The following is a 20,986-nucleotide window of genomic DNA, read 5'->3' on the forward strand; positions in this document are numbered from 1 at the left end:
CACGGTTGCACTCTGTATTTGTTTTTATTATGTAAAGCACTTTGAATTGCCTTTTGTAAGGTGCTATATAAATAAAATTGCCTTGCCATATGAGCAAACTGGCTCCCTGGGCTCCCTTATCTGGTTTACAAGAGCATTGTAAAATATATAGACTTATTCTTGCTGTTGCTACCCTTTAAATGGCCATGGCCATTGACAATGCATTGGGGGCTTGAAGTTATATATTTTTCTAAATATTGCATATGCATTTCATTTAATAAGCGTATAGGGGGAGAGTGTAGTAACTTGTTCGATAGGATTTTGGCTTATTTGGGTGCCATCTTCCTGCCTACATGTAGGCTAGTAGTATGCTAGGCTACTTGGCTGCCAGTCTGTAGTTCGTAAGTTTGCTTGTCGGTGTGTACACCATCTTCCATCTCTCCTATCTTTGACTTGTCACAACTCTTCTACTCTATGGCTCTGGATCGACGGTGGTATTATTATTATTCGCCGGGCGTTCTGATCTGATAGCCGCCTCCCCTCACGTCAAAACAGTTCTCAATGTTTACATCTTACGTGATGAGAAGACATGTGGACATATCCTTATGGACTGAAGGAATAAATACCAGCACTCACGTTATCCGTTAGGATTCTTGTTTTATTTCAGTTTTCCCCAGAAGGTGTAACAAAAAGGGAGAGGGGGGGGAAACACCACGAGTGACGAGTGATCAGTCAAACGTGTTCTCTCCGCAGTAAATAAATAATGTGTCTGAATGTAGCCTAGCAGCCTACTACTATAGCCTACTAGCCTGGTTGCCAGGAAAATGGCAACCAGAATAACCCGTTCTGAGCGAAACTCCTCCCTACGCTCTGGCCCTATAGTGCTAGAAACAGTACTGCTAACACATATGCACAGCATGCGCACGCGCGCACACACACACACACACACAACAAAGCGTGCCCAGTACATGGACGTACTAAAGGAAGATGCTGGTGCAGAAAGCACCAGCATCACTGGTCCGATCCAGAAGAGCGCAGTTTGCCGGCCACTGCTACAGAGCTGACAATGAGGTTATATCTTCCCTTCTGACAATGAGGTTATATCTTCCTTTCTACCCCAGGGCGGACCAGAGGTAGAAAGTTGACGTTCCCTGATGTCATCGCTAGGGACACATGCTTCAGTAGGCAGGAACTGGGGGTGGCAATGAAAGACCGGTGCTTCAGTAGGCAGGAACTTGGGGTTGCAATGAAGGACTGGGAAGTCTGGCGTAGCATTGTGGAATCCATGGTCTTGACCGCGGTCGAAAAATGATGATGATGATGATGATGTATGGAGAACCGAGATGACTGGAGACGCCGATGGAGGCCTTGTCTGAGAACGACGTAGAGAGACAACCAAGAATGGAACCAAGAAATCTCGTTATCAATTATTTTGGTGTTCAACCATACATACCTATACCTATCTAATATTTGAGTCAGTGGGCGCGACCAACTCGTTTGCACAGCTTTTTGAAAACCTTATACCCATACCTAATACCACACCAACATTCTAAAAACTAGTCACTAAAAGCCACATCTTTACAAGTTCCAAAGTATGTGTTTCTCAAGTTATGAGACATCAGGCCTGGAATGGTTTTCCAATATACAATATCCCAGGCATTATTTCTGAAAGACTTACTGTGAAATGTGTAGGCCTGTGATGAGACTCCACAGACTTATAGACATAGTGAAATAAAAAATACGTTCTAGGTCATGTATTTGTTTTTATATCAAAAGTCCCCGAATGAGATTCCACCATGCCATAAAGGCCTTCTGAAAGGCCTTCTTATTGGTCGCAATACAATTACCGGAAATATAATTTCACCAGTTCTGTGGCTGTAGTATTTTCTAGATAAAAAAGCAAGATGTGGTTCAAAGTTGTTGGACTGATTTTGGTGTGATATTAACTCATTGTTACCTTGTCACCTTCTCAAGGACCCCACTTTGAGAACTACTGACTAAGCCATGCTCACTCTAGAGCTGTTACTCCTTATCCCTAATTATCTTGCCTTTTTTTACTATTTTGAAAAACATTTTAAAATTGTGTGCGTGTGTGTGTGCTTGTGTGTGTGCGTGTGTCCGTGCACTCACCAGGGAATGTATTTCCACTGAGGAACCGATGCACCCAATTGTTAGTATTGCTGCAGTGTGCATGCTTGATTGTGTGTGTGTGTGTGTGTGTGTGTGTGTGTGTGTGTGTGTGTGTGTGTGTGTGTGTGTGTGTGTGTGTGCGCGTGCGCGCATGCTGTGCATATCTGTTAGCAGAACTGTTTCTAGCACTATACGCTTATTAAATGCACAGCATATGCCAGACAAAACAGGCCATCTGCCTTATCTCTGAGGTAATTGCATTTTTCAAAGTGACAGCGGGTCTAATGCATTATTCATTATTAGCCAGGGTACAACACAAGTCCTTAGTCTATCTGTCAGATATAGCTTGCTGCGGCTAAGCCTACTGTACTCCTACCCTATACTACAGGTAACCACCCCCCCCACTAGTCTACCTCTACACCCACTAGACCACTTTTTTGACTTGAGAGCTTCTTTCAAAATGACAAAGCTCAACGAGATCTATACCCAATGATTATGCCATTGCTGAAAATATTTTAAATACTGTATGTACCTGAGGGGGCTTTGGAAGCTGGCGTTAAGACTTAATGCACTTGGAATGGGAAATAGAGGGGTAGAGGTTTTCTTTTTTTGTATTTAATTTGTAGTGCTATGCTACCGACATTTTTGTACATAGCAACACTAAAAAAAACAAATATTGCATTGTTGGTTTGAGCTGACAGGCCTTTTTGTTGTCAATCAATCAAGTCACCTTAATTCAGGTGGCAGATGCCAAACATATAATTTGTTATATTAAATTAAACATTCTTTAGGAGCATGCTCCCCACACTCCCAATACTCCCCACTGACAGGTAGTAACCCCCCCCCAGAGAGGATGTATAGGGCCTTACAGGTAGTTACCCCCCCCCCCCCCCCCCCCCCCTTTTGATTTACATCAAAAGGGCATGTGAGCGCAAACCCACAATTCAACATTTTGGTTTTAAGATGTTGATATTCATTTTGTATTCATCCTTAGGACCCCAAATCACACCTTGGAAAGCATGAGTGTCTATTTGAAAGAAAGTGTTGCAGCTAAGCCTACCCCATCTAGCCTATTGCAGACAATCCTCCCCCTCCCCCTAATGCCTTCAAGAACCCTAATGAACGAAGAATGAAAATAACAATCTATTAATCTGCATGATTTCCATGTGTTGTTGTTTTTGAAAGTATTTCAGTGCAAATGCAAATGATCTGTTCCCCAGAGCCTCAAATTATGGATTTCAGATAACCGATTTGCATAATTTAATATGCATTCTGCAAAATGATGCTATAAATCAGAGACACAAAGGGTATTGAATTAAAAAACCTACATGGGCCTCTTTTCATTTGATACATTATGTGCTAGATGAATTGTGTTGAAATTGTACACCTGTTTGAACTGGTGCACTTAACATGAGTTGTTAAAAATAAACCATGGTATTTGTATCATTAGGAATGGCAAAATGAGCGATTACTCGTCTTCACTTTGTCCCGTTTTTAGCTTGAATTCTCTTTTGTTTTTGACAAAATCTTCCAATGTGATCTGTATGCCAGGGAGTTTGCTGTCAAAGGAAAGGCTCTCTGCTGGATGACACATTTTACAGAGGCTGGCAGAAGGCAGACATGCAAGTTCCTCTGTGCATCTTTGGTTTACGAATCCTAAAAGTCAAACAGAAATGCAATGTCTCTTTATATTATTCCAATGTCCAATGGCAAAAACACAATACAAATGTTAAGCGTGATTATCTGTGTGACAATTAATCGTCAAGTACGTCACTGCAATCGTGAGAACCCTACACAGCGGGTGAAGTCACTCAGGGGATATTAATAACATCTGAGGATAAATTCCACCCCACAAAGACTGATATTCAGTTGAGGTACGATTAACAACCTATATAAAGGCAACCTTTACAAAATGTTATTATGTTTTAAGTTGCATGTTCCGGGACAATCTAGGGATTCTTTTTCATGCATTTGTTTTGCATAAATTAAAACCACTCATTGGGCTAAAAATGGCCATAGGCATCATCACAAATGTGATGAGGACATTTGGAAAAGTGGCTATGCCCATTTTTAGCCCAAGGAGTGTTTTTACATGTTTTTTTATCAAATTGTATATCTGACCTGGCTACTGTCCACAATTGCAAGCAATAAATAAATGTATTAAATACATATTTAAACACTTGATAATTTCAGTGTTATGACAAAGCTTTAAGTGCAGTACTTCCTAAACATTGGGTTGTGACCCATTTGGGGTCACATACCCCTTTTTATGGGCCACACAAATATTTGTTGTTTTGTTTTGTTTCATTTACCTTGGTCTCTGTCTCTCTCCCTCTCTCCCCCTCCCTCTCTCTCAGATGGGGATGGCTTCCAGGATCATCTCCTGCCAGTGTGTATGGATGACTTGTGTCAACGCAGTGCCATCTACTTGGCCAAGCAGGGTCAACAGAAAGAGGTATGTGCTCATATTTCGGGCCACGTTCTACCAACAAGATGATGTTGACTTACCCAGTCAGTGTTGTCCCAACTCGTCCCCATCGTCTGCTACACGTATATGTTTACATGTCGGGAACGATACAAGTCGTTCCATTTATACTGCTTATGCGAAGCTTGGCCAATCAGTTACGCCGGCAGGTAGGGTGGCAAATCATAGTGGGGGTTGTATTTCTTAGTTTTCATCATGGGTCTAAGTGTTTGCCACTGCTGGAACTAGTGCTCCAGGAGGACAAACATCAAGCATAATCATGACAGTTTTCACAAAATATATTTTTTTTTTTACATTTGTCTTTGAGATTTACATTAGACACAAGCCTATTTAAACACACTATTTTTTAAAAATAAAAATAGATATTTTTCCCGATTTGAAAATAACATGATCGGCTCCAATTTCCGATCACCCGATCCGATCGGGATATCCCTAATTGAAATATATTAATGCGGTAGCCATATGAGTTGTTTTCCTTTGTGGGAATGCTGTATCAATCAAGTACTTCACGTGGACTTCAAAAAGATCCAAGCCTTTATTAGCATAGCTGGCAAAGATGAAAAAGAATGTGCCAGTCACTACTGTAATCCGCCTGGGATCGACAAGCCTTCATCAGGCTCTACTGAATGACAGGTAACATGTGTAATTATAGAGTATCCTCGGGATATCCATCATCATCTAATGACAATAATAACATGGTCAATGTCCATGTGGTCAATAATGGTGTATACTCCGTTTCTATTGATCTATTGTGATGAAGAGGTGATTGACAGCCTGAGGTAGTATTCAATAAAGTGTTTCTATAAAGCAGTGGCTTTCAACCAGTTGTCCGGGGACCACCGGTGGTCCTTGAGGGGGTTCCATTTGGTCCCCAGCTAAATGATGAACTGTTGAGAGTGTATACTGAAATCAAATGGATTTCATTTTACGCTCTCAAGAGTTAAATTGTTGTTAAACATCTGCATTGCTTAATTTACAAGAAGTATATGCACAATTAGAGAATGTAGAATAATTGTTATTTTTATTTTTTTATTTTTGCCTGTTATCTCTCCTATGGTACCACATAAATACAGTAAACTATTATCCAACGATAACAACATATTCTAAGTTTTGGCTCTGAGAGGCTAAATCTCATCAAATGATGGTCCGTAGCTCAAATGCTGAATAAATAATGGACCTTGATATGACAGGTTGAAAACCACCGCTATAGATGAATCCACAGAGGGGTGCCCTGGGCGCAGCCATTACTGAGGCGTACCATTAAGGTGTTTGGCTACACCTGGCTTACAGGGCACTGCTCTGTGGAGAATCCATTCCTGTATCTGTAAGATGCCGTGGTCTCAGAAGGCTTTGGATATCATGTCCATATCGTTCACATGTAGGGCTGTCAGGATTACACATTTTAGCTGACAATTAATTGTCACACAAATAATTGCGATTAACCATTTAATTGTGTTTTTCTTTTGCATTCAACAATAGAAAAACCTTTTAGGCTTCGTGCACATATGATAAATAACCACACATTTATTTATTTTTATTTACAAAAAATATATAAAATAAATATATAGACGTGGTTTAACTTTTAAATAAATTATTTCCACTATTTTTGAAAAAAAGTTTGAAAATGTATGCGCATTTTTCAACATGGAAACGATTTTGACGCTGTGGGTGCTGGCGGCGTGTTCTCTCCTCCGTGTCATCTTTGCCCATACCGGAGTCGGGGTTGGCAAAATGGCCTTTCTGTGTGGAGTTTGCATGTTCTCCCCGTGTCCCCTAGGGTAGGGTAGGTACCCTCACAAAAAACATGCAGCAAATCTGGTCTCTAAATTGCCTCCCCCTGGCCAGCCGGGGTGCCTGATGGAGGGGAAAGGAACTGGTTGGAATAACGGGTTCCTTCCACGCACTACGTCCAACCATGCAGGGAAACTCCCCGCCAGTGGCGTAACTACGCAGCACCAGGCCCTGACTGAGAGTGCCAATTATAATTATGCTCAAGTCCTCCATGTAAAATGTGCAGCAACGTTCCAACACAACAATGTCCATAGGCTCCATATGAAAAGCTTTGTTTCAAGACCACCCACAGGCAGCAGGCCACTTGAATTAGCACCTTGGACAGCGCTCTCTAGGTTGAGAGGAGAAAAAAAAGAGAGAAAATTAGACCGCAATTATGTAATTAAATAAAGAGGCTTTGCCTCTGCGCTCTGCTTACCTCATACTGTAGGTGAACCTTCCGGGATTTTCTCTCTGCAAAATCATCTATCCAGCTGGCATGCATGCAAAATCAACCTCAGTTAACAATATATTGTTAAGGGGCCCGGCCGCCACTTTCTTTTGTTTGTTTTTTGCTGCCTCTTTTTCTTTTTTTCTCCCGACCTGGGTGTGCCCTCAGGCGTCATGGGCCCCCACGCAATCGCGTTGTCTGCGTCACGGTAGGAACGCCCCTGCTCCCCGCTGTCAGGTGTAAAGGAGCAACTTGGACACTCATACATGAAGGAAGCATGAGTTCAAGTCTGTCCGGTGCATACTTAGTTTAGACGGGTCATTGGTTAGACATAAGGTTGGTGAGGGGTGCGTTAAGACGACCGGATTAAGGTTGGTGAGGGGTGCGTTAAAACGACCGGATTAAGGTTGGTGAGGGGTGTGTTAAGGGTTGGGAGAGGCTTAAGGCTCATACATAGTCTGGATTTTCGGTGGTGAGGTGACCACCGAACTACAACATGACGTCACGAGCCGCGGTGAAGAGCAAACCACCGCCACCGCTCCAGCCCTTCTCTCTGTTTTTACTCATCACCGCTCAACGTTATGGTCCGGTGGTCAGCTCACCACCGGAGCGGTGGTCACATCACCACCGAAAATCCAGACTATGAATAGGCCTTTAAGGTTAGGTTTAGGTGTGCTGTCCCGTGGGAGGTTAGGGTGAGGGTTTGAGATAGGTTGTAGGACTAATGACTGGTCTAACCAATGTGCCCAGGATCAGGATTAGGTGATTGACACAGGGGTGAAAGATGGCTCTCCCCAAGTTGGCGGAGAGTGTGTAGAGCCCAGGATCACATTAGGTAATTGACACAGGGGTGAAAAATGGGTTACAAACTCGTGGGATAAAAAAAAAAAAAGAAGCTCAAACCGATCAACCGTTGCTGTGCTTGAATGTTCTGATCGGCGTTATTATCACAAATATCTGAGCTGAAACAAAGTGACCATTCAACATGGTAAATTAGCGGGTTGTCAGACAGCCATGTAGGAGGATCCAGCTTGAAGCTCCCAGGGCATTGTGCTAAAATTGTCCGGTGTTGGTGCACCAGTGGCGCGTCTTTACCATAGAAATGCATGGCAGACTACTGGCACTTCCAGCAAGAAAGGTGCTCTCTGTGGACATGGCCTTTTAATGTGAGTAGTTTATAGTGGAGGATGGTATTTCCTCATCTGTGCTTAGCTCCACACTTTACATAGAAGTATCTTGCTAAACTTCTGAATCCCGTTCTTTTCAACCTCATAAGTGCTAAACTGTACCCTGGGGTACCCATCTGTTTTTGGCATGGAACTGCTGGGCTCATCAAACAGCTAATCCAGGCCTAGTTTACATGCACACACACACACACACACACACACACACACACACACACACACACACACACACACACACACACACACACACACACACACACACACAACTATCTCTCTCTCTCTCTTTCTCTTGCTTTTACATGTAAAGTGACAACCACGATTGGGGCATTAACCACCACTTGCGATGTGAGAGTATGGTCTAGCCGACACCAACTCGGGACTCCTGAAGGGCTGTCCTCCACACCCTCCTGTCTAACATCAGGGTCTTGAACTCTGCAGTGATGTTGCCGGCACTGTTGCGCTGCACTGTGTCTACACTGCAGTGATGTTAGTGGCACTGTCGCGCTGCACTGTGTCTACACTGCAGTGATGTTAGTGGCACTGTCGCGCTGCACTGTGTCTACACTCTGCAGTGATGTTAGTGGCACTGTCGCGCTGCACTGTGTCTACACTCTGCAGTGATGTTAGTGGCACTGTCGCGCTGCACTGTGTCTACACTCTGCAGTGATGTTAGTGGCACTGTCGCGCTGCACTGTGTCTACACTCTGCAGTGATGTTAGTGGCACTGTTGCGCTGCACTGTGTCTACACTCTGCAGTGATGTTAGTGGCACTGTCGCGCTGCACTGTGTCTACACTCTGCAGTGATGTTAGTGGCACTGTCGCGCTGCACTGTGTCTACACTCTGCAGTGATGTTAGTGGCACTGTTGCGCTGCACTGTGTCTACACTCTGCAGTGATGTTAGTGGCACTGTCGCGCTGCACTGTGTCTACACTGCAGTGATGTTAGTGGCACTGTCGCGCTGCACTGTGTCTACACTGCAGTGATGTTAGTGGCACTGTCGCGCTGCACTGTGTCTACACTCTGCAGTGATGTTAGTGGCACTGTCGCGCTGCACTGTGTCTACACTCTGCAGTGATGTTAGTGGCACTGTCGCGCTGCACTGTGTCTACGTAAGTGGTGCGTCTCTCTCTCCCCTCCTGGCTGTGTCTTGGGTTGGCTCTCCCACAGTTTCAGTTCACTTACTGTATACCATCAGTTCCGGGTGCCTGACGATATAGACTGCTTCATCCTTCTCTTTCTGATCATATCCGTGACTCCGCAAAACGAACTTTGCTACTACAAGGAAAACATGCATATGTACATATGGTACTCTTTTTCTACTCTATACTGCACTCTATATTCTATCCTTTTGTTTGTTGTGTTTTTGCTGTTTTCTGTTTAATGTTATATTATATATTTGCTGCTGCATTGTCTGAAGGAAGCCAAACAAAAATAAGTTTTACTCTTAAGTACCTGTACACAAGATGTAACAATAAAGCACAACCTTGAACCTTGAGTGGCCTCCCCCATTCAGGCTCTACAGCACATCATTCTGCGGCACGTTGTGTGCTTGTAGATCGGCTATTATCGGCAACGACCGTTGGTGTAGAGGGGGGGAAAAAGAGCAGACCAAGTACAAGAGTGGCACAGATTATGTAGTGAAAATAGCACACTCACTACAAGCTCACAACGCCTCACTGTAGATAGTAAAACAAAAGGCAAAGAAGTTTAGGGATAAGGGGTTTAGCGGTGACGAAAATGGAGCCCTATGTGTCCTGTGCTGTGAAACCTAATGAGGTTCCAAGAAGGAACGATGTGCTTTGTGAACGCTAGACTATCTGTCTCTCTGTGATAATACAGTGTGTCCAAGAGGACCACCGGTCTGTCTGTCTGTCTGTTCTGAGAGAACACCCAGCTCCCACTCTCTCTCTCTCTCTTTTAACAAAGACATCAGTCATCTCTAGGTGCTGCGTTAGCTGTGACTGCAGAGCCTATAGGGAGATATGTACGCATGTGCATGCAATTGCCCGTGTGTGCGCAACACACACACACACACACACACACACACACACACACACACACACACACACACACACACACACACATACATACATACATACATTTTTGCTGCCCCAACCCTGTGGAATGCCCTCCCTAAGGCACTCAGAGATGCCCCTACCCTTCAAACCTTCAAATCCACCCTCAAAACCCAGCTCTTCAAAATTTCCTTCCCTAGCTAACCCTTTTCACTGTCTTTTAATGTTCTTTAGCTTTTAGTGTTTTTTTTTCCCTTTTTTCTATTAAAAAAATATTTTATTTTATTATTTTCTATTATCTTTATTCTGTAAAGCCCCCCCCCCCCCATGTAAAGCGTCTTTGGGTACTCATAAAAGCGCTATATAAGTTTGAGATATTATTATTATTATTATTACATACATACATACTGCGTATGTGCATATGTGCATATACAGTATACTGTACAGTGTACATGCATGCTCAGAATAAATTGTCAAGTAAAATTAACCCACAAATCAGATCTGTTGGGTAGTATTACCTATGCATGCATTCAAAGCAGAGAATTTTTTTTTCCGGAGATGTATACTACTGTATATGTACTGTATATTGAGCTGGGATCTGGGAATGTGGGGGAACACTCAGAATCACTGTTTTCTGAATCACATTGCATATACGGTGTAACTATTTGGTCAAACTATAATACTAATACAGGAATGTGTATAGATAAATCTGACTTTTGTAGCGAGAACTTTTTAACAGTTACCGCATCAACGTTGCGGTAACTGTTGCGATGTGATGTGTTTATTATAAGCAACTTTGGGCTTGTTTTTCTTTATAGTCACAGTTATTGGTATTTGCAGGTTGATTATTTTTTCTTCATATTCATATTATATTAAGTCATTTTGTTGGGGACCCACCTTTTTGTGTGATCATGCGACCTATACCTGTAGTACCTGTACAGTAGTCACTTCTTTTGGGTTTGTTTTCGTAGACCTGTCTGCTTGTTCACAGGATCTTGCAACACTGCTTGTAGGTCAGTCATGACTCATGATTTGATGTTAAGTTCCCCGCCCACACACCCATTTTAATTTCTTGGCCTAATGAACCACAGCCTCAGCCGGCAAGTCAAATCAATAGGAGCTGTGTGCAGCGGCAACGCCCGGGGCTCTTAAACGTGCGCGTGTGTGTTACTATACTTGCGAGGGCCAAATGTCCCCAGAAATGGTTGTTTTATGTTTTAAATAGGACCTTAATTAGTATAATTGGTAAGACCTGTGAAGAAAATAAGAAGAGGCCCAATGTCTTTCCAATGTAATGGCTGCTGTGCATCCCAGAGTGCCTGGGAAACTGTGAAGCTGCCCTACCCAACTGGCTGAGGCTGGAACTGCAGGCAAGCAAAATACATGCGCATGAGCAAAAGAGCATGCAGCTGTAGTTTAAGTACTCGTTCATGAATCGATTCATGGAGTTAGCACTTCTGCATTTTGGCGCTCAAAATCAAATGCGGAAGTAGAGCGTTCTTCTGGGTGCTTCAAACGCCATCTGAGGAACTCTCATTGAAATTAATAGCTGGGGGCGTGGCAGTCCGCCCTCTAGTTTATATATAACACTATGATAAAGTCTATTTAGGACATTGTCAGGTTTAGACATAGGGTTAGGGTTAGTCAATTAGGCCCTAAATAACTAACCCTATGTCTAAAGTGCCGCGGCACACAGGTTGGGAAACACAGATTGGGTCGTTATGCCTGATTTATACTGTCCAGAAACTACCAGATCCACAAGCGTCATTGTTTGCTTGGGTAATCGCTAAAATGGCAAAAGAATGTACAAATGCCATTCATAAAATGTATGTTCTGAAATGTTGACATCCTCTCTAGTATAGTAATACAAGTGTGTGTATAGAGACACGTATCCCACTCTCTCACTCTCCTACAGCATGTTAATATGTTGGCATGTTAACCTGTGAATGTCAGCGTTGACATACCGTGTGGTGTGTACACCCACACACTTGACATCGCTCCAGCAGCTGCACTATATTCAGCGATTAAATGTCAGAATGGCTCACCGCCCGCTAGAGCAGAAACATCAATGATCTCCATTGGTCGAAGGAAATAGATTCTCTATCAGGTTCTCGACCTTTTCAGCCCCTGAGAAACCCCCTGCCCCCCCAAGTATTTATTTAAACTTGGGACACCCCCCCCCCCATACAAGCTCTACAACACATTGTGAGCTTGTAGAGCGATTACAAATGTTTGCCTTCTTTCTCATACAATTTGGAAAATGTTTGACAATTTTTAATACCTTAGTAGTTTAATAGCTTTATAGTTTTTAGTACCCCAATGTTCAACCCCTGAATTGACCATGATCCACAATTTATATACAGTAATAATATCTTTTTAGTTTTTTACATCAAAACCTTGAACGATTACTAAAGCAATTTCTTTTGGGTCAAATTTTAGATTGACTGGCCTATGTGTAAAGTGCCCGATGATGATGATGTCAAATGGCATTATGTGAACCAGAAGAATTCATGCCCGAAGACACAAATAGTAACACCATTTTCACTGTCCTAGTTAATATAAGTGCACCATCCAAACGCGTTGGATGTATCACCATTTTCACTGTGCTAGTTAATATAAGTGCACCATCCAAACGCGTTGGATGTATCACCATTTTCACTGTGCTAGTTAATATAAGTGCACCATCCAAACGCGTTGGATGTATCACCATTTTCACTGTGCTAGTTAATATAAGTGCACCATCCAAACGCGTTGGATGTATCACCATTTTCACTGTCACAATATACATTTAAACCAGAAAGAAATTGCCTCTACATCCTTTATTATTATTTTGTTTATTTAACAGAGACAATACAAAAACAATGTCAAGTTTATATAAAAACATGAAACCGTTGCATTGTATATGCCTTTTCTATACCGATATCTTCCTATATTAAATAGTTTCCAAAAAGAATACATGCAAAAAACTCAAAAATACAAAACATTCCCGAATTACATCATCATTTTAAAATGTGCTTAACATATTAGTGTTCGCACCTCTGGCCTGACTTCAACCAGTGTTTAACCTTTTCATTAAATAATTTCACAGGTGTAGCCTATCCCTTTTACCTTATAAGACGACTGACAAAATGTGGTGTTTCGCTACCCTAAGGTTGCCAACCGCTGATCCCGTTTCTATTACCGGTAGTTGGCCTGTCTGGTCCTTATATCCTTTTACCACTGGGGCAAGATCATCAACACATTTAAAAATCACTTTGATGAAGGAGAATTTAATAAAACTGTCAAAACTAAGCATATTGTATTTTCTAAGAATTATGCAATGGTTCCATTTGATAGTTTTTTTTTGTCCATTATTCATTTAATTCCAACCAGGCAAATTCCGTTGCTGTCGGGGCAGAAACCTCTATCTCCATATTGGAAGGTTTTGTGTTTTTCTTGGTAAGTGAATGCCCTACAGTACGTGATCACACTACAGCGTCATACAAAAGCATCAAAGGTAGCAGATCCACAACACACATTTCAAACTTGTAGATCTTTGAACGTGAATCCTGAAAAGTAACAGTTTTGGACATTTGAGGTTTCCAACCCACGATATGCTATTACGATGATAATACAGCAATATCTACTAGGGACCATAATGATGAGTTGCCTGGCCCAGCCTGTATGATTTCTGGTCTGGCAGGGGTTCTCAACGTTTTAGGCTGGGGACCCCCGGAAATGCTTTGGATTGCAAAAATAACCTTAATATTAGAAAGATATATATCATAAACCAGATATAATCATTAAGGAAAGTTTATGCATGCACTATGTGTACTATGTAAACTCTTCAATTCCATTTTACAGCCATTCAGTTGCAAAAATAATAATAATTTGGGGTCCCCCACAATAATTTAAGCCTGGTGAAACCACTCCCCCTGTTGGACAACATTTGCATTCTGCCAGCAGGTAGAGTCTGGGAACTCTCAGGCAGAGATGATGTACTCCGGTCCAATTCTGGCCGGAGCGATATGCAGCTGTATGAGGCCGCTAGAGGTGGGATCAACGCGATACTTAAAGCGGGACTTAACACGCTGCCACAGCGCAAATGTAAACACAACCTAACAAGACTACAACTCGAAATTATTATTTAGATATTAAATGTTTGTCCCGCTGCTTCCGGGTTCATCGTTTCTGCTTGAGAGATCCCAGATGCAGGCAGGAGGAGGGAACTGGTGAACTCAATACTGCCACAATCTGTCGGAGTCAGGTTACAATAATTTGGCGACCCCCCACAATAATTTGGCGACCCCCTGAGGGGTCGCGACCCATGGGTTGAGAACCACTGGTCTAGAAGGGGCACTGACGTCACTAAATTTGGAGCGATGCGCCTCTGCACTGTTATTGGTTAGCGAAATACAGGGAAGTGTGCTTCCTATGCCAGAGCTTCGAATGTGTTTCCCCAGGCTTTCATTTTTGAATCGAATGCAAACGAAAATACAAGCCTGGGTACCGAGTACTCAGAATGTAGTTACTTCTTAGCAGACATGTTTAATTAATTATTGGTACAGCTGATTGGATCGCACTGCTCAACTATTGCTTGAGTGTGTGTGTGTGTGTGTGTGTGTGTGTGTGTGTGTGTGTGTGTGTGTGTGTGTGTGTGTGTGTGTGTGTGTGTGTGTGTGTGTGTGTGTGTGTGTGTGTGTGTGCGTGCGCGTGTGCGTGTGCACGTGCCAGTTGATTTGTTAATGAAGGTTAATTATTGTTGAATCACCACTCCTATAACACCTGCTTCTGTCTCTCTCTCTCTCTCTCTCTCTCTGGTATACTACAGTCACATAAATGTAGCAAAACAGAGCTCCTGCCTTAGTGAGTTAGTGCCTTTGTCGATCAGCTATCGACATTTAAATGTTGAACCAACGAAAAGTAAAAGAGATACTGACTAAATAATAATAATAAATAATAACATTAGGTCCAGTGGATCCTGAAAAGTAACAGTTTTGGACCTGCAATGTCTCCACGGCAACAAAATATACGATTCTTAAACGTCCAAGTGTGTTATGTATGCGTGTGTGAGTCCACTGGCACTGACAGCAGGCAGTGGGTCTTGGTATTCTGGGTGCATGGTGCACTCTCCTCCTCCTCTAATCAGCATTAGGGAGGAATCATCAAGCCGGTACACTGAATGCCTCAGGGCCGAGCTGTTGATGAGGCAAAGGCCCCTCTCTATGTCCACCCGGAGGGAGGGAGGGACGGACGGACGGACGAGGCAAAGGCCCCTCTCTAAGACAGACAGACAGACAGACAGACAGACAGACAGACAGACAGAGGGCATTTGGGACACAGCTGAATAGTGGCCAGTTTCACAGATAAGGGTCCATTGACCAAATTATCCTCAAGCTCCTGCATGTGAATCAAACGAGATGAGGCGTGAAGATACACTCCAATCACAAGCCTCTGCTTCTCACCAAAACCAATTTTGCCATTAAAGGGCCTACCTCACCCCTTTTGCTACAAGATCTTATTTTAATGATGTTTAGGACACAATAAACCCTTTCCAAAGCATTATGTTCATTGTAGTAATTCAACAATCCAGTCCAATCCTAGTCAAACACACAGCCATACATTTGGCCATTCCAGCAGTGAAATGTCCCTTTAAAGTTTACGTCCATTATGAATGTGTGGATTATCCAAATGATATACAAATGTAATTTATGTATTGATTGGATCGATGATTTAAATACTATTAATTAATTAATTCATTTCGTTTTTATTTAATTTGTATTTATTTTGTTATACTTCACACCCTGTGCATTTGAGAGGTATTTCAGATGTATTTACATTTCTGGAGGAAAGCTGACACAATGCCAATGGCTTCATATCTCTCTCTCTCTCTCTCTCTCTCTCTCTCTCTCTCTCTCTCCCCCTCCCCATTGTTCAATGGCTGGCACTATAGCACTCACTTGAAAAATGCTGACTTTGAACAGGCTCATGAACCGTTTGACCTACAGCAATGAAACTTCATATGTTTTGAGCAATCTGCGTGAAACGTTCCACACACACAAGTTTGTATGTGGAAAAATGGACATAAGGCTAAATGTTAGACTTACAGTATGAGCAGACTGAAGCCCATCACTCACCGTCTGCGTCCGCCGCGCGTCAAAACAGCCGCCTCCATTATTTTCAATGAACCTATCGCACACCGGCCGCGTCCGACGCGCGCTGGCGCCTCGCCTGGCACGCCGATAGAACCAGTTCTATTTTCCAGGCGGCGCCGCGCAGCAACGCGTCGCGTCGGACGGAGCCGGTGTGTGTTGGGCTTAAAACAGGTCTGTCGTAAATGAATGGGTTGAGAGGCCGTCTGGGAAACAGAAGGTCACAGGTTCTATTCCTGGCCCTGGCTAAACCTACAGTACTGGCCATGAATGGTCAGTGGGTGTACAGTATGACCTATGGCCAATTGGCCATGGGCTCTGCGTTCCCTGCAGGCTCGCAACAAACCTTTTACTGCTGTGGGTGGACTCAACTGTAGCTTGACCTTTTGTTAACCTACTTGAGACTGTAATGCTCATTGCTGTCGGGCAGAAACCTCTTATCTCCATATTTTAATCAACGGCAATGGCGTTAAGCGTTAGTATCAAAATTAGGCTTCAATTGGCATTAATCAACGGCAATGGCACTGAAAGTATTGTACCTTAGTAAGGAAAGCCCGGATACGCGACTGGTATATCCAGCACAACGTCACCACCACAACACAGCTGCCTCTAAATAGACTCAAGCCCCGCCACCCGTACACCAAGGCGGCACAAGAGCTGCTCAGGTCCACCCCTGAGGTCATGTCTATAGAGGCATGGTTGGCAGCAGCCTGGAAGCAGGAGTGGGAGTCAGCCGGGCAAAAACACATATCCACCATTACATCCAGGACCCGGGAGGCGGCCTTGAAGGAGAGGAACTGCCACGCTGGCAATGGACCTGCTGAACCGCCTGCGAACTGGGGTCGGACGTTTCAAAACATCCATGAGGAAGTGGGGCCTGCCGGACGGAGCAGCATGTGAGTGTGGGGAGTTGGAGCAGACCGCTGATCACATAATCACCACCTGTCCCCTGTATAAACCACCCTCGGAGGCCTGTCCCCTGTATAAACCACCCTCGGAGGCCGGCCTCTTCGATGTGGGACCTGAGACGAGGGCATGGCTGTACACTACTGAGCTGGACATCTGATGATGACACACAAAGAAGAAGTCCTATCAATAAAGGCATAAAAGCCCAAAAATACATGTAAATAAACAAACAAAAACTCTCTGTCGAAAAGGCATTATGTCCAAAACTGTTAGTTTTCAGGATTCAAATTGAAAAGAAGCAAACGTGGTAGATGTACAAGCTCAAAACACGTCACTTCGTGCCACGTTTCGAGCTTATGGATCTGCTTATTTTTGATGCTTTTGTGAGACGCTGTAGTTAGTATGATCGGGGGCATTCATTTACAAAAAAACACAAAAGGTTAAAGGGACACTTCACCCCTTTTGCAACCAGATGTTATTTTAATTATGTTTGGGAGAGAAGAAACACTTTCCTGGGGTTTTTATGTGGGTAATATGTGTTTTTAGATATTTTAGTAATTCCATGATGTCATGGACACTGGGCTCACTTACTTCCTGGACTACATCAAGGACTGTCTAAAGAGGACGAGACGCGAAGACCGTAAGGTCGCCGCCATGTTGCTCACATGGTGCTCCATGAAAGAAAAGAAACATGCGCAATGGGCTTTATGCAGCCAACACTTCCGCGTTCAGCTTCCTTGGTCTCAACTGCGCATGTTTCTTTCCTTCCATGGAGCACCATGTGAGCAACATGGCGGCGCCCTTACGGTATTCGCGTCTCGTCCTCTTTAGACAGTCCTTGGACTACATGTTGTGTCAGTAAGACAGCCCTCCCCCTATCCCCAAGGAGGCGCAGTGCACCAAAGCATTATGGGAATTGTAGTCCAGGAAGGAAGTGTGCCCAGTATCCATGACATCACGGACACCTGGAAATACTAAACTATCTAAAAACACATAAAAACCCCAGGAAAGTGTTTCTCGTCTCCCACACATCATTACAATAAAATCTGGTTGCAATAGTGTATCTTTAAGGTGCTCTGTGGAGGGGTTTGTTTTTGCTTCTGTTGTGGCCTACATACAGAATGAAGGTGTGGTGTGTAGCCTACTGTGTACCATGCTTAATGGTTTGTTGTTTGGCCAGGCAAAATTGGCCACATGGGCTCATACAAGGAAAAGTGAGAGGGAGTGTGGCCTGTCGAGTCGTTATTGTTGAGAGAGGTGGTCTCTGTTCCCCATAAGATGAGTTATTGTTGAGAGAGGTGGTCTCTGTTCCCCATAAGATGAATATGTGTATTAGATGTGTGATGTTTAGAGGGGGCTTTGTTCACTGTCAGGGAGATGGAGTTGACAACATGTGTGGAATAATAATCACTAATCAGATTGGTGTATTTCACTAGTCTGCGTGTGTGCAACTGTGCATGTGTGTTTTTGTATTATTCTCTCTATCTCTCTCGTGTGTGTGTGTGTGTGTGTGTGTGTGTGTGTGTCTCTCCCCCTCTCTCTGCTGAGTCGTCAATATTGTATATTCTATTTCAGGACTGAGTGGGTGCTCACAAATGCGCACGCGCACACACACACACACACACACACACACACACACACACACACACACACACACACACACACACACACACAGACATGTGTATACCATTATTGTAGTTCATCACTGCCAGGTGAAAACCTAGTATGCCCAATACCATTCCTTTTCTTTTTTGTGATTTGGCTGATAAGACAAATATGTCTTATAGTTGACCTCTGTAACTAAAAAAAACAACAAAAACTTCTTAAATATCTTATTTCTTTCATGAATAGAGAATCTTTCACTCAATAGGAACTGCTCCTGTCGCAAGTTGATGATGTCATATGTGTGGTCCAGTCCTATGGAATGTATGGAATGCACGTGCTAATAAAAAGTATTTAAAATATTGCTATGATGCTCATATTATCCTTAGGAAGTATTACTTTTATTTATTTATTAGCATATGCATTCCATACATTCCATATACATAGACCATATGGACATATCATCAACTTGCGACATGAGCAGTTAATTCCTATTGAGTGAAAGATTCTTTATTTATGAAAGAAATAGTATAAGTATAATGTTTTAAGGCATAGTTGTCTTATTAGCCAGGGATCCTTTTAAGAACTGTTGTGAGCTTGTAGCTATTTTAATTTTATTATTTTACCGAATATGAGGTTCCTGCCCGACCGCGATCCATGTTGCACATAAATGTTCCATCCAGCCCAGACATTACATTCATACAGCAAGCTTCAGAGTACTGTATGTATTTTTAGAGCCCATGCAGTCACATTGAGCTCAGACCACACACGCACACACACACACACACGCACACACACACACACACACACACACACACACACACACACACACACACACACACACACACACACAGCACACTAACTTACATTAGTAATATATGCAAATGAAGCCCGTCGTAGTACAAAGCAGCTCTAGTCCTGATATGCACAGAGCCTCTGGTAGTGTTCAGGAGAAACTGCTCGCTTCAGCTTAAAGGAGTACTGTAGTTCACCCAAGAAATTACTTATTTTCGATTAATTAAACATCCCAGACCAGAGGAGTCTTCGGTACAATACTCAATTGAGTCTCTCTGGCCAATGACCCGGTCATTGAATCATTGGCATAGGAAGAAGAATGCGACAAAAACTAAAGATTTCCATTAATTCAAGGCTTTATTATACACCTATCGCCCAACTGTGACCATGAACAAGAGCTCTTCAGGCATCCCAGTCCGGGGCCATTTTCTCCAGCTGTCCCCAAGTGTGGCCAGATCTCTTCACATCTGCATATGTCACGCTGCCAGGTGTTCCTTGGTCTTCCCCTCTTCCTTCTCCCTTATAAGTTCCAGAACATGGCGTGTCTTGTGATATTAGATGCAGGCTTGTAGTGTGTGTTCAATCCATCGCCAGCGTCTTTAGAGGATTTCTTCCTCCACAGGGTGTTGACTTGTTGATTGCCAATTTCCCGGTTACTGATGTCTGATTCTTCTAAGGCACGGTTGTTCTCCAAGTTCTGCTCCATACAGCAGAACTGATATTTGTTTTTATGGGAAGATCTGATGATTCCCAGACATTCTTCAGCTGATGGAAAGCTGCTCTTGACTTGCCATTTTTAAATTTTACATCAACGATACTGCCTAGATAGGTGAAGCTCTCCTACTACTTCACTTTCTAGTGTGATGGGGTAATGCTGACAGTGATTATTTTGAGGGCTTTGCTCTTTCCTCTGTGGATGGTGAAGCCATGGCGTGTTGAGGGCCTTGCTCTTTCCTCTGTGGATGGTGAGGCCATGGCGTGTTGAGATGGCTGAGACTCTTTCCTCTGTGGATGGTGAGGCCATGGCGTGTTGAGATGGCTGAGACTATGTTTGTCTTCTCTTTCCTCTGTGGATGGTGATGCCATGGCGTGTTGAGGGCCTTGCTCTTTCCTCTGTGGATGGTGAGGCCATGGCGTGTTGAGGGCCTTGCTCTTTCCTCTGTGGATGGTGATGCCATGGCGTGTTGAGGGCCTTGCTCTTTCCTCTGTGGATGGTGAGGCCATGGCGTGTTGAGGGCCTTGCTCTTTCCTCTGTGGATGGTGATGCCATGGCGTGTTGAGGGCCTTGCTCTTTCCTCTGTGGATGGTGATGCCATGGCGTGTTGAGGGCCTTGCTCTTTCCTCTGTGGATGGTGATGCCATGGCGTGTTGAGATGGCTGAGACTATGTTTGTCTTCTCTTTCCTCTGTGGATGGTGAAGCCATGGCGTGTTGAGATGGCTGAGACTATGTTTGAATTCTCTTTGCTCTTGACTTGCCATTTTTTAATTTTACATCAACGATACTGCCTAGATAGGTGAAGCTCTCCTACTACTTC

At 43.4% G+C, this 20,986-nt stretch overlaps 1 protein-coding gene across 2 annotated transcripts in view; it reads left to right on the forward strand.

Annotated features, from left to right (window-relative positions):
* The window catches only part of itfg1 (integrin alpha FG-GAP repeat containing 1), a 169,690-nt gene that overhangs the window by 61,039 nt on the left and 87,665 nt on the right, over positions 1–20,986 (forward strand). For both annotated transcript variants that reach the window (XR_014568920.1, XM_083759155.1), the window contains exon 9: positions 4,467–4,564. Coding sequence is in view for 1 of the 2 variants with exons in the window: in XM_083759155.1 (XP_083615281.1) it covers positions 4,467–4,564 (98 nt within the window). In the remaining variant the exon portion in view is untranslated. The remainder of the gene's footprint in view (positions 1–4,466; positions 4,565–20,986) is intronic.

This window comes from Protomyctophum parallelum, assembly GCF_964188405.1.
Source record: "Protomyctophum parallelum genome assembly, chromosome: 2".
NCBI lineage: Eukaryota > Metazoa > Chordata > Actinopteri > Myctophiformes > Myctophidae > Protomyctophum > Protomyctophum parallelum.